The sequence below is a fragment of the Budorcas taxicolor genome, chromosome 8 (genome assembly GCF_023091745.1).
Source record: "Budorcas taxicolor isolate Tak-1 chromosome 8, Takin1.1, whole genome shotgun sequence".
Taxonomy (NCBI): Eukaryota; Metazoa; Chordata; class Mammalia; order Artiodactyla; family Bovidae; genus Budorcas; species Budorcas taxicolor.
In genome coordinates, this window is record NC_068917.1 from 109,156,625 (window position 1) to 109,171,613 (window position 14,989).

At 46.0% G+C, this 14,989-nt stretch overlaps 1 protein-coding gene across 1 annotated transcript in view; it reads right to left on the reverse strand.

The window, feature by feature from the left end:
* Window positions 1-14,989, reverse strand: part of ASTN2 (astrotactin 2) — a 1,033,755-nt gene that overhangs the window by 195,749 nt on the left and 823,017 nt on the right. Inside the window, exon 17 of the mRNA XM_052644759.1 lies at window positions 6,573-6,838. Within this exon, the coding sequence (XP_052500719.1) occupies window positions 6,573-6,838 (266 nt within the window). The remainder of the gene's footprint in view (window positions 1-6,572; window positions 6,839-14,989) is intronic.

Below are 14,989 nucleotides of genomic sequence, written 5' to 3' on the forward strand. Positions count from 1 at the left end.
GTCTAGACTAAGGTTTGTCAAAGTTTTTGCAAAGGACTCAAGTGAATATTTTGGGCTTGGTGTGTCCTACCATCTCCTGGGGTGGCTGCTCAACAGAGCCGTTGTGGCTAGGAAGCAGACATAGATGATATGTAGAGAGATGAGTGTGGCTATGTTTCACAAACGGTCTTTATAAAAACACATGACGTCCAGGATTTCACCCACGGATCAGAAACTGGCCCAGATGAGCTTCAGAATCTCAAGAGACTCAGTTTCAAGTTTCTCTGAGCCTCAGTCTCCTCATCTATTAAACTGGGATGATGAGAATATTTCCCTCAGAAGTTCTTGGATGACTGAATGAGATAAAACACATAAAGCCCTTGTCAGAGTTTTTGGCGTATAATCTAAATACATCAGGTACATATCTCCATCGTCAACAGACTAGTCTCAAACTATATTCACCAACCACCCACATCTACCTTCCCTGCAGCAAGAACCTCTTCCAGATTTACCCGCTCTAGAGATTCTTCCTTCCTCTTTTCTAAGGCTGTTGGAATGTCTGTTGTGTTGTTTGAAAGCAAATCACGCGTTAATGTAGCATATGCAAGCAATTACAGTTACTTATGTGATCTGGCTCTTGTGCCTCATCCCTAGACTGTGAGCACCTTGAAGGCGCAGTCTGGGTCTCATTTCCCCTTGCATTAGCTCTCCTAGCATAGTGTCTACAGATGCCCAGTGTGAGGTGCTGGCAGGGTGGCAATGCTGGCCTTGTTGACGGTAGTGGTCCCAGCAGTGGGTATGGTTGTGGTAATAATGGGGGTGGGGGGTGGATCTTGGCTGTTAATTTCTTTTCAAAGAGTGGTCATTTGGAATTTTTCTTCTTGATTTGAGCCAAGACGTGTAACTTGAGTAAACAAGTCTTTCTGGCAGAGAGAAAGGATCTGCTAGAAGGTTAGAAAACCACAACAAGACCAAAATTACACACGGCTCTTCCTAGGGCAGCATGGAAAAGAAAAAAAAAAAAATCACATTATCGGAATTCAGGGGGCCCAAGCACTAGAAAAAAAAATAATCATCCAGAGATACAGAGTATTTTATAGTCTTCCAAACACCAGCAAACATTCTCTTAATTTTTCTATATGATCTCTGCGGAGAAAGTTACCACCCATTTCACAGATGAGGACTCTGAGTGTGAAACAAAAGACATCTCTGGAGTCAGAAGCCATGGCTGACTACTTTGAATACAAAATTGGCTGTGTGCCCTACAGCAAGTCATTCCGGTCTCTAGGTCTCAGTTGTACTATTTGTAAAATAAAGAGTGTATGATTTTAATATCTATCTCTACTCCTAAATGCTGGGCCATTGGGATGGAGTGCCAGATACAAGAATCTTTCTCTGCCCAGTGTTAACTTAAGGAGTGCAAGTGGTGATATCTTCGGGTGGAAAATGAGTTGCAGGTTACAAGGTACCTCTTCCAACCTCAAAATACATCCCTTATTTTCAAGGGAGAATCTAGACCTGACCGTGGATCTGCCACAGGGGCCTGTGGATAAATTAGCCCATACTTGTCATCCTACAGATCCAGAGACCAGAAGAAAGTGTCTGTCACTCAGTCCTGTCCGAATCTCTGTGACCTCATGGACTGTAGCCCACCAGGCTCCTCTGTCCATGCGCTTCTCTGGGCAAGAATATTGGAGTGGGTTGCCATTTCCTCCTCCAGGGGATCTTCCCAACCCAGGGACTGAACCCTGGGTCTCCCACACTGCAGGCAGACGCTTTACTGAGTCACCAGGGAAGAAAGAAAGACCGAACCAGCAGAAGCATCCATGCCCAATAACACGTAACAATCCAGGAGAGAGCCTGGTAGAGACCACAGGTATTCTAGTTCTCTAGTGCTTCCAGAGATTACTCCCAACCCCAAAACGGAAAGGGGTAGATTATGTAATGCCTATTTCATAAGGGAGTGATTTGAAGGTTACCCAGATAATCAGCGGGAGAGACGGGACTCAAATCCACCTCGATCTGGCTCTTCCCCATGACACAAGTTTTTCTCCCACATTTGGTCACGTCCCTAGTACTCTGGGCACTTGCAAAGTGATTGAGCTCTACCTACAAGAGGAGGTGCCAAAGGAAGCATGGAGAAAGGAGGAGCTCAGGTTAGACAAACAGCACTTTTATCATAGAAAACATCAGCCCAGGACATGTTACACTTGGAGCCTCTTCCTCTTTTTCACCCAAAGGCAAAGTTAGCAGTCACCCAAAGCCTTGTACATTTAAGCATTAGCTGTGTTTAGCTAAGCTCTGTGGCTTTGGGCTGTATAAGGGTCATTTAACAGGTGGAGGGGGAAGAATAATGTTATTAATCAAGCTCTCCATCATTAAGACTTTTTTCCTGCTTTGCTTGTTCAAAACCACAAAGTGTAATGAAGGACTCCTTCCCAGCTGAGGAAGAAGGCATCACTCTTTCCCACACATTCCTGGAGATGGACCGAAGGAGACCCCAACCACCAAAGGAGCTAGAGTCCCAGGGTCCCTAAGATTATGCAGAATACACCCTGGCCCTGGTCCAGAATCAGAGACCAGAACAGCCCCAGAAACCTCAGGCAAGTCACACCCCTTCTCTGACACTTCCTGACAGTGCCCTGGGACTCAGGAGTTGACTAAGCACCTCAAATAACTCAAGGAGACAGGTGTTCTCACATAGCAGGACGGTTCCATTCTGTTCTGGAAGGTCAACAGGAGGAAATGCTTTTACTTATGTATAATTCCTCTCATGGTATCCTTTCTCTATGAGTTCCAGCGATATTTATAAAGTGAGAGAATACTCTTGAAATCCTTCCGTTTGCATTCTGATGTTTTGGGTTAACCAACCATCTCTCTTGTACAAAATGCGGATCCTGCTCTGAAGGCCATGTCCCCAGCACTCTGGGTACTTGCAAAGTGATTGAGTACTACCCAGAAGAGGAGGTACCAAAGGAAGCACGGAAAAAGGACAGGGTCAGTTTAGGTAAGTAGCATTTTTATCATAGAAAAGATAAGCCATGCCAGGCACTGTGCAGTCATCACCATCTGGTCCCAGGAGGCAGGGATCGCAGACTCTGGGACGCACCCACAGAGCTCCCCATCTGGCCCCCAGGGAGGCGGGCCACGTTTGCACATTCTTCAGGCCTCTGGAGGAGCTGCACCTTCACCCTGGAATGCTCTCAGCCCTTCCTTTGCCAAACCCAGTCCTCCACTTTCACTTTATGCACCTGACTCTCAAGAAATTATCCCAACATCACCCTGCTAAGGAAGTCAAGCCCTCTCTGACCCCACATGGCCCTCGGTCACCCACCGTGAACCCCCAGGCCTGGCCCTCTCTTGGGACACAGCACAGTTTGTTCTCACTTGTCTGGTGTGAGTGTTTCAGTGATATCTTCCTCCCCCAGTCTGTAAAGTCCATGAAGCGGAAGCCCAGGCCCGTTTGTGTCCACGTGTGTCCATTTGTCCTGTTCTTCAAGGCAAACAGGCACTCAGAAATAGAAGTAACGCAAAAAACGACTCGAGCTGCAAAGGCAGCAGGTGTCCGTAAGGAGAACAGTGCCACCTAGCGACCGCTTTCCCACTCCTGGGCTTCTCTAGCTGAGAGCACGTGAAGCGGCCTCAGGAAAAACAGTTTTCTGGAACTGGATACATAGGCGATGCTGAGGGAAGCTAGCACAGCATCCAGACATAGAGGAACTTGATTTCTAAGCAAAGCGTAAAGAAACCAGTGCTCATCTTGCTGCCACACATGCCAAGAACACACCATCAAAGTCCTGTGATTAACTAGCATCGAGGTACCTTGCAGGTGAGCAGAGTGAGGCCCACAAAGAGCAGCAAATAGGGATAGTCGGGGCCTCTCTCAGCAGCCTTCCCAGGTGGTGCTAGTCATAAAGAATCCGCCTGCCAGTGCAGGAGACACAAGAGACACCGGTTCGATCCCTGGGTTGGGAAGATCCCCTGGAGAAGGTAATGGCAACTTGCTCCAGTACTCTAGACTGGAAAATTCCATGGGCAGAGGAGCCTGGCGGGCTACAGTCCATGGGCAGCAGAGAGTTAGACATAACCAAGCACGTAATCTTTCCTTCCCTCCCTATAGCTTCTCTCACCAGCCCCTGGAAAGCTCAGTCCTGCACAGCTAGGAACGCGTTGCTCTGCGTATGTCGTCACTGACACAATGCCCATCAGACGACCTTTCATGTTACATGAAAGCTTCAGGAGCCTCCTCGGGGGCCTCCCTGGCTCCACTCTTATCCTTCCACAGTTGATTCTCACCCTGAAACCAGAGACATGGAGATGTGTACGTAATTTGGCTTTTTTGACTTTTTCGTTGTTGGTTTGGGGACCTCTGAGGCACAAAGTCAGATGATTCGAGGTGCGTGGTTCATGAGTCAAGCTCATTGCTATACCATGCATGGTTAGGCTTTATGTATTCATCCGGTTAGCCTCAGCTACTTAGCTAATTTTAACATTTTAATAGTGAAAGTCACTCGGTCATGTCTGACTCTTTGCGACCCCATGGACTGTAGCCTGCCAGGCTCCTCTATCCGTGGAATTCTCCAAGCAAGAATACTGAAGTGGGTTGCCATTTCCTTCTCCAGGGGATATTCCTGACCCAGGGATCGAACCCAGATCTCCTGCATTGCAGGCAGATTCTTTACCATCTGAGCCACCAGGGAAGCCCCACACTTCAGTAAACCCCTACAAATCCAGCACCCAAAACATCAGCTAGAAACTTGGCTACTTTCATGTGACTAACGCTCCCTCATGCCATCGTCCTGCCTCCCTGATTCAAGATCATCATCATCCCAAATCCTATGTTCATCATTTCCCTGATTCCTTTTTTAAACTGTCTATTGCACGCATATTTATTCTTAAAAGGTAGTGTATTTGATGGGCGCGTTTATCTTGCTTCAACTAAAAACAGAGGGAAGGGTATCAAGCTATGCAAAATATACCTTTGGGATTTCCTGTCTTCATTTAACATTATATTCATCCATCTCCTATTAAGTATCATTACAGTTCATTGATCTTGGTTGTAGTATAGTGTTCCCTTGTATGCACAGTCCGCACCTTAATTAACTGCTCTCCCACTGATGGCCGTCTGTGTTGTTTCCAGGAGACTCCTTCTGCTACACAAAGTAGTTCCATCAACCTCCTGCTAACCATGTATCTTCAGTGAGTCACTGCCCTCTAGACAGCGTCCAAACTCCAGGACCTAGCTTACAATACCCTAAATAATCAGTTTCTTTCTGATCCCTCTGGCCTCACCTCTGCCCTCCCTTCATCTCTTGGTCTGAGTCATGGGGAATTTCTACAGGTCTTTGCACAGACCATGTTCTTTTCTGCCTCAGGTTATCCACCCGATACTCTCCTCACTTATTCTCATCTCCTCTCTGTTCTCTATGAAGCCCTCCCTGACCGTCTCCAGCGCTGGCACTTAGCCCAGTAGGATGCCTTGGGAGGGGCACATGATCCATAACGTCCTGTGGGACTCGGTCACTGGCCCACCAGACTGTCTTCTCTGGAGGCCCAGGACTGTCCAGAAGTTGCTGCAGAGGAAAGAGTGGAGACCAAGTAGAGAGGCTTTATCTACTTCCTTCCTCACTGAAGCAGTGGCATACTATTCCTGGTTTTGTGGGTTGGGATTGAAAACTGCATTTGGAAAAAAAAAAGTTCCATGGATATGAGTTTGCAAAAAGGTGAACCAAATCATTCATAGAGTCGCCTCGAGCTCTGACATGCCATAATCAAAAGCCAGAGAGACATAAAGAGGAACAAGAGGAGACAAAATTTCACAATTAAGTATTCAGGCTCCGGATCAGACCAACATGGAGCCAATCACTCATCTTATGTTTCCTCACTTGTAAAGTGGGCAGGAGAAAAAGATAAACCACATAGAATTGCATCTTGATAACTAAATGGTCAAATGTCAGAAATTCCATATGAATCAGCGCCATACTTATAAAGAAGTCGTAGATCTGGAGGGTAAATTAAATGAGAGGGAGACCTCTGAGGGAGAGGCTGCTAGGTTTTCACCAAACTCATATTTGCTTCTCCTAGGCAGACTGATAGAATACATTCCTCTGTCTTCATCTGCAGACAGGTGTGCCCAATGGCTCAATTCTGGCTAGCGGAATAGAAGACTGAACTGATAATGTGCCATTTTCAGGCGCAGCCCGTTTAAACTTCTCATGTACAATTTCCCATGTTCTTTCTCCTTCCACAGCAGCCACCAATGCACCAGATTAATGGAGCACAAGATGGAACAGGCTGGGACCCTGAACCACCTCTCAGAGTAAGGCTACCCATCAATCAAAATCAACTATTTAGGACTCTGCGCAAGCAAGAAATAACCTTAACCAGACCAAGTCACTGGGATTTGAGAATTTGCCCGTTACAGCAGCTAGTGTTACCAAGTTACACACGTGTTCACCGCATGGTAAGCAATCAGTAAATGCTGGCCCTCACCATGCTGATGATGACCATCCTGATGGACACGGAGCCCGCAAGGGCAGGGGGTGGGAGGGCTGGTACCTAGATGTACCAGCGGCCATGCTGGGGGAGCTCACCTCTTTGGTGCCATTGTCCTGGATAAGAGTGTACAGTGGCACCACACGGTTGATCTCCAGCAGCACCGGGGTGGGGCTCAGCTGCTCCTTGCCTGGGCGGCGGCAGAGGTGACAGGTAGATGGACAGCGGCCTTTCTCCTCACAGCGGATCTCTACACCTGAGATGAGCTGGTCATCCGACAGCATCTGGGCTGTCAGCAGGCCTGAGAGGTAGGTGATGAAGGGCATGGACTTCAGCTCCTTCTTGCTGCCCAGCTCCGTGGTCTCTGGAGAAAGAGAGATAAGTTCAGTAAAGGTCAAAAGGTCAGACTCTTGAACCCATCGAGATGTGCTAAGAGGCGGTTATCCACCGAAAAGGGAAAACAGATGACGTGACTCATGATGCTTTAGAAAGAACACTGATCTGAGGGCTCCAAGACCAGAAAGATGTCTTGTTCTATCATTGGTATTAACCCTTTGCTTTCTTTGGGCCTCATCTTCTTTGTATTTAAAGTCAGCAGCTTGTACTGTTGTGTGGAAATTGTATCAACCTTAATTATGTTGAATTGGCTCATGGTGCTTTTCAGGTCTACTCTCTCCTTCTACTTTTCTGTATATTTATTCTGTTAATTTTTGAGAGTTTGATATGGAAACTCCAAGTAAAAATCTTAATGTACCTACTTAAAAAATGATTGTAACATATAGTAGAATTATATGTAACTTTGTTCTGTATTTTTCAAGTCTCCTGAAAATATGTTATCATACTTTCATAATTCACAAAATAAAAAACAGAAAAATAAATTCAGGCAGTAGGTTGGGTTAGAGGGTTTTTCCAAGGACCTTGCAAGATATAAATATTCCTGCATATTTTTCCCAATAAGAAGTTCTTTCCTTTACTATCAATTTTATAAAGTCTACCTTTGTTTTAAACACTTATTTGTCCTATATTTTCCATGAAATTCCATGTGGGGGAAAGACAAGCTTTGGAGTCAAGTTCAGTTTAAATCTCAGTTCTGCTAGACAGTAGCTCCACTGCCTTGGGAAAGGCTCTGAATATCCAAGAGCCTATAGTGATGAATTCTGTAACGTGAGGTTAACAATAACTAAAACAGTTATGACTGGTAGATAAGTGAGGAGGTAGGCCTGTCTGGGAAAGGCATTATTTCCCCTTTCTTTTCATGCTCATCTGCTCCCTTATTCAAATGCCTGGTCCTCAGCATGCTGTCGTGGGCATGAGTCATACGTGCCCCATTATGCCCTGTCCTTTATCCCCACAACTGGCATTTCACGCCTCTGTGTCTTTGCTTGCCCTGACCCACCGTTCCCTCTGCCTCTCCAAATGGTGCTCTGATGCAGTGTGACTCTTCAGGAAGCCTTTCTTCCTCGCCCCAACCCTGCTTCTCTGATAGGCATTTCTGTCTGCAAGATCTTACCTTGTTACGTTCGCTTTCTCATCCCATTTTCTGTCGGCCTCTGCAACCACATAATCGGTTTACGGAGACCACGGACCATGTCTCCCATCCTGCCCCCACTGACATTCAGTGCTTAGCACAGTGCTAGGGATATATTTGACACTTTACCAAAGAGAGAGATTATATAGCTGTGAACGGTTAGAACACCACATATAATCCAGTCTGTGCATGTGTGCTAATTTGCTTCAGTCGTGTCCAACTCCTATGGACTGTAGCCCACCGGGCTCCTATCTCCATGGGGATTCTCCAGGCAAGAATACTGGAGTGGCTTACCATGCTGTCCTCCAGGGGCTCTTCCTCACCCAGGGATCAAACCTACATCTCCTACGGCCCCTACACTGCAGGCAGATTCTTTACCACTGAGCCAACCTGGGGTAATCCAGTCTAGAGGCTCCGAAATTCATCTGAGGGATTCTAGGGTTTCCAACAGCCATCTCAGCAGCTGTTTGAGGAGAGCAAAAGGAAGACTGAGCGGGCAGTACCCTACACCTGCATCTCAGCTCCAAATAGAGCTGTTCCACTTGCATCTCATTTACAGACTGGCCTTCCATGTAGGATTTCCTAAGAAGAAAGGGCTCAAAGCCTGAAGAAGCAAAGTAATTTGTAGAACTCAGAGAGTTCTATTTACGTCATGGATGATGTGAATAGTGTCCTCAAAGCTGTGCCATGTACCATCTGAGTGACAAGGCAAGGCAGTCCTATGCTGAGGGACAGAGCTTGGTCCAGATGGCAGCTTCACCCAGGCCTAGTGGAGTCAGGGCAAGCTCCAGCCTTGGTGGAGTACATGGGCCCTGGGCATCGAGGCCTGGGAGAAAGGAGGTTGTCCCTTGCTTTCGCTCTCAGCTTGCAGTGACTTGCAGCTGATCTGGAAATGGGCTTGCCAATTAGAAAGACAAATAAACGCAGTCTCCATTCATTACTCTCTGGGCCCTCGGGCTTCAGATCTGGGCTCCACCTTTTCTGTCTGGCTGTCAGCAAATGCTTATGAGCATCAGATCAAAGGCTCTAGGGGAAGAAGACAAGGCGGATTCCAGCTAACCAATCCTTCAGAGGGATTAAAGAAGGATAGTTACTAAGATAAACAAAACAAAGCTGCAGAGAAGGCATCTCAGCAGCTGGGGAGACAGACAGTCTTGCATACGGACAGTCAGAAGACGACGATGGTAGTGAAGATGACCTTAGGGCCTGCAGGCCAGAGGGATAGTTTTGGAGAAGGGTGACTTCCAACTTGGGAGAGAAGAACTCTTCAGGGGAGAAGGTCAGGGAAAGTCAAAACTGCAAGGACATTAGGGAGCAGTTAGTCCACACTGCTGACCCAGAGTTCACCGATCTATGGTCCATGGGTCAAATCCAGCCTCGGCCTGTTTTTGTAAAGAAAGTTTTATTAGAACATGATCACTCTCATTTATTTATATATTGTACATGGCTACAAATGGCAGAATTAAGTAGCTGCAATGAGGACTCCATAAGCTCACAAAGCCTAGAATATTTACTATCTGACCCTTTTGGAAACCTCTGCTGTGTAGCCCTAAGTTATGGATGGGGAAACTGAGTCTTAGAGAAAGGTTATATAGGAATGTGGCAGCACGATGGATTAAAGGAGAAAAATAAATAGATCATAAATACACTTGGATTCTTAACCTTCAAGGAGAAAAGATAGAGTGGGGTATCTTTTCTCCATGAAATATGTTTTCAATATGTTTTTTCAATAGTTTTCAAAAGTCTAGTCTGGTAAAATCCTCCCATTTTAAATGAGAGGAAACTGTGTCCCAAAGAAGGAAAACGACTTTCCGAGTTGATATGATGAGTTAGTGAATCCTTTCAGCACATGACTGCAGTCCTGTTAACCAATTCATCACTTAAACTACTATTGTTATCTCATGTTTTAGAACACATATTACCCCAACCCTCATAGCACCTTGCCATAATTTAACTGCGAAAAAATGTGTAACGTGGTGCTGGGAGCAACTATTCCCTGGATTAAACAAACATTCCTAGCCATCTGGTTAAGAATCTAACTAACAACAGAACAAGCTATTGATCTTTGTTGATCTGTTTTGTTACATAATTTTTTTTCAATCTATTGGTTCAAAAAACAGGGTTAAAACTCCACAGACCAAGCTGAAAACTGCATTCCAGTCAGTATCAGTATAGAATCCATGCTGAATTTAACGGTTTATTTTGCAAAAGAAAGACACTTGGGTATCATCTGGTCCAAACCCATCGCTTAACAATGAGGAACCTGAGACCTAAATGGAAAAAAGGATTTACCACTAAGTCCCATACACATTTATTTACGGAGATCCTTTTTGTAAGGATTGTGTCATGCCTAAGTTATGATCTGGAGGAGAATTACAACAGGGAAGACCATTAGCCATTCCATTAATTATTCCTCTGTAGACACTACAATTGCAAAAGCTAATTGCTTCTGCTCCAACCTCGTTCTGTGGGTAAAGTCATCTTTTCGAAAAGCAAACTATATTCTTCTGCTTAAAACTCTTTTTAGGAGAGTGTTCACTGTTCTGAGGATGAAGACTCAAATCCTTAAGCATGGCACATAGTTAATGAAGCACCTAGAGCACCGTGTGCCTCTCGGGTCTCCTCTGTCGTCCTCTTCCTTCCGGTTCCCCTGCTTTCAGCTCCAGTGGCCACTGGGCTTCTCGCCTACGCCTTGTCCTTTCCCTGCATCTTGGTGCATGCTCTTCTCTCTGTATAGAACGCTTTCCCCTTCCCAGCCTCTGCCCCTGCCTTCTCTTGGCCCAAACCCCCACTCACCCTTCAGATCTTAGTTCAGGGGCCAGTTTCTCAGAAACACCTAGGCTGAACTCCATGCCTGTGCCTCTAATCTCTATGAGAGTTTCATACTAAACTTCCTCACAAGCATGCCGTTCTATGCATCACCTGCAGTGTCTTCAGACGAGAAGCTCCATGAGGGCAGGATCCTGTCAGTCCTTCTGACAACCATATCCACTTTACACATCCCCTGGAGCACGTTAGGCTTTCAGTAATATTTTCAACAATGTATTTGAATACATGTATATTTATATGCCCTGATCACTGTACTATCTCATCGAAGCCCTGATGAGTCGAAGAGCCAAGATTTGTGAATTTCATGATTGACAGTTAATTGATGGCTTGCAATCAAGTGGCAACTTCTCCTCAAAGGAAAATTAGCTCCCTCAATTGAAAGGTTAACAGATGAATAGCTGATCAATTTGCCAGTTGTTCTGACCTCCTCCGTGTTCTCACATAGACCCTTGCCATTGAGGGGATGGGAGAGTTCAGTTAAAACAGGCTGCCTTTAACAGGCCAAGGATAAAGAGCATTTTTGAAGAGACTTATCCTCTGTTCACATTTCCCATCCCTCTGAACAATGCTTCCAAAATAGGATCATGTCTGGTTTCAAGCCCAATTCAGTTCCAATGACACTACAGCCCATTCATTTGAGAACCTGCCAACTGAACTCTCTTTTTTCTCCTCCCAAATTCCTGCTGGGTATTATTTTGTTGCCACCAGGAAAAAAATAAAAAAAGGCTCGGTTGAAGTGACAACTCCTTGTTGGGAGGGCAGCCAGGGCTTTTCGGCAGGAGGTGATGGCACCGCTTGCCCTCATCCAGAAAACAAAACAAAGGCCTCAGACTGAGGGCTTCTGGGAGAGCCAAAGCCGCTTGAATGTTTGTTCAATATTCGGCAACAGTGCAGGGCGCTGCCTCCGAGTCAGACAGGCTTGCTTTGGCAATAGGCTTGCACTTGAAGCATTTAAAGACTCCACAGGGACCAGAGGGGCTCAAATTAGAAACGTTAAGGGTGGGGGCGAGAGGGGGAGACTTTTATATCATAAAGAATGGCCTTTATTACAGCAATGGCCTCCCAGGAATTGCTGAAATGGGATCATTTCTTAGGCGGAGTTACTGTCTCCTGTTGGAGGAAAGCAACTGCTGTGAAGCTTGACTCAAGGACCCACAGAAATCTCCTTCACAAAGGGGAAGTAGCCGGCTGAAACGGCATCAGCAGTGCAGCAAGGGCCACACTTCTGCACTGTGCAACCTGAGCGGCCCAGCCTGATGGTGAAAACCCAGCACCATCAGTGTGCCCTTTACGAATAACAGTATCAGCCTGAAAGGCTACTTATAGGGATAAAGTAAGGTGCCTGGCAGAAGTTTAGGACTCAGTCAATACTAGCTGTTATCAGTGTTGTTGCTGCGATTGTTTGAATTATCACTGTGCTGCTGTTGTAATAAGAAGTTAAAATTGAAATTTCTACACCCAGACAGAATGGAAGTGAAATCCCCAAGCCAGGCCCCTATAGGCAGAATTTACAAAGGAGATGAATCCTCACTGGTTTCATAACTCTAGAAACCTCAGCCAGAACAAGGAACTAAAACGAGGTCAGAGAGTAGACAGAAAGGATTTAGGGGAGATTTGCTTTGGAGACAGCTATTACCTAATGTTTAGAGTCCCCAGCACCCAAGGTGGGTCATGTGGAGCATGCTACCTCCTAATCCTAAATTTTGGGCTAAGGGGCCTCAAAAGAGTGCCTCTTAGAGAAACCGCGACATGTCTCAGCAACTCCAGCCTTATGCAAGTCTCAGGACTAGGGTCCTACCCCGCCTGCAAAAGCTCCGGTGGCCTGTGGCAGAACAGACGGGGCTGCAGAAGGGTGAGCCCCAAATCACAGAGGTTGAGAGTGGGAAAAATGCCAGACTATTTCCCCTGGACCAGATGTGGGTCACATACGAGAATGAGCTGCCCTGGATCTGTTCTGAGTCTTACTCGGGAGGAATGGTAACAGAAATGGGTCCCCACAGTGAGCGTCTCCAGAGGGTGGGAAACAGGGTGGAGGGGGATGAGCAGCGGCCAACCAAAGGGATGCTGTATCATCCTGGGTCTTAGGAGAGGCCCCTGGCCAGAGGGACTGCTGAAAAGCAGCCCAAGGGAAAGGGCTGGTTTCAAAAATCAGCATCAGCATCCAGGAACACAGAGCCAGATACAAGGTGTGCAGGACAAGAGTGTTGCTCAGCCATGCACTTGTGTCCAACTCTCTGCAACCCCATGGACTGTAGCCTGCCAGTCTCCCCTGCCCATGAGATTTCTCAGGCAAGAATACTGGAAAGGGTTGCCATTTCCTACTCCAGGGGATCTTCCCAACGCAGGGATTGAACTGTGTCTCCTGCATTGGCAGGTGGATCCTTGACCACTTGGGCCAGCTGGGAAGCCCACCAGGGCAAGTATGACCTTCTTAATCCTAACATTCCGCCCTCCTGCTCTGACTATGAAGGAAGGAGAAGAGGAGGAACAATAGAGAGAAAGAGCACCAAGGCTAACCTTGTCCTACCTCCTAATGCTCTCTTTGAGAAGGGAGAGGAGATTTGACTTGTTGGATTTAGAGATTTGATTAAAAACTTGGACTAGACATCCTAATTCCCAATGTAAAACTGTGATAGGAACTTAAAATATCTATAGCACAGTCTGTTCCATAAAAATGATAGATTAGGTGTGGCTTGCTAAGATTTTCAGCTACAGGCAGAGGAAGATTATCTAGTGAATATGATAAAAGGAATACGGGAACCAACTCGCAGACTTTTGAACATGCATATATTCATGAACTCTGTTTGATCATTCTCCATTTGTACTATCAACTGAACTATCATATCATCATCATTATTATAGTACTTGAAAGTGAAAATCACTCAGTTGTGTCTGACTGTTTGTGACCCCATGGACTCTAGCCCACCAGGCTCCTCCATCCATGGAATTCTCTAGGCAAGAATACTGGAGTGGGTAGCCATTCCCTTATCCAGGGGATCTTCCCAACGCAGGGACTGAACCCAGGTCTCCCCCATTGCAAACAAATTCTTTACCATCTGAGCCACCAGGGAAGTCCAATCATACTGCTTATTACATTTTAAATGTTAGTTAATGTTAAATTAATAGCTGTCTCCCTGGCTAAACTGTGAGCTCCATAAGAGCAAGAAATAGAACCAGTTTCAGTGACTATTTGCATTGCCAGCACAGAGTTCAAAGTCTGATGTCCTGTAGATGGTTTGCAGATAAATATCTTAATCAATAGTTGAAAATGTAATCTGATCCTTTTCTTCCTTTAACCCCCTCTATTCCTATAACCCTTGCTGCTGCTAAGTACTTCAGTCGTTTCTGACTCTGTGTGACCCCATAGACGGCAGCCCAACCGGCTCCCCCGTCCCTGGGATTCTCCAGGCAAGAACACTGGAGTGGGTTGCTATTGCCTTCTCCTATAACCCTTATCAGACTTCAAATCCACTCACTCAATCTTATCACCATAGCCCTAAAGGCAGATAGTCTTACCTTACCTTATTAATGTACAGAAGACAACTTACAGAGGCAATTTGCCTAAGACCACATAGTTTATAACTAGTCTAGGCTTTTGTACCTGGTTCTTCTGTTCCATTCACCGTATTTTCACAAACACTTGAGCCTTCCCAGTTCCTGCCACCCCCAGACAATTAACCCTAGGCTCCCATCCCTTTCCATGGGCTAAAGGATCTCATGGGTATAAGAGGCATTTTAAAGGTTGGCTGGTCAGAAATTCCATCTAATTATTTCATTTACCACCAAATAATTCTAACTGCTTTTTGGACACAGAACTCATTACCTTTCTAGGCTTCCAGCTTCATTATGGGGGAGCTCTGTTGAACCGAGACCAGCTTCCCATCTAAAAACTGCAATTCTCATTCTAAGCATGAAACCCAGACTCCGGGCTATGCACTCGTGCTTTTTGGACACCCTGTTTGCAGTGCTCAAGGCTGCCCCCTACTTGGGGGTCATGATAAAATTAGCCACCTAACTACAGGTAAAGGAACTCCCACACTCGGGAAGTGTGGGGGTATTCTTGAGTGGTTTCTGATGAAGGTGTGTATGTCTGAAAGTGGTATGTGAGTGTTTTGTGAGCATGTTTGAGGAATGGAAAAAGAAGCAACAGTGGAGACT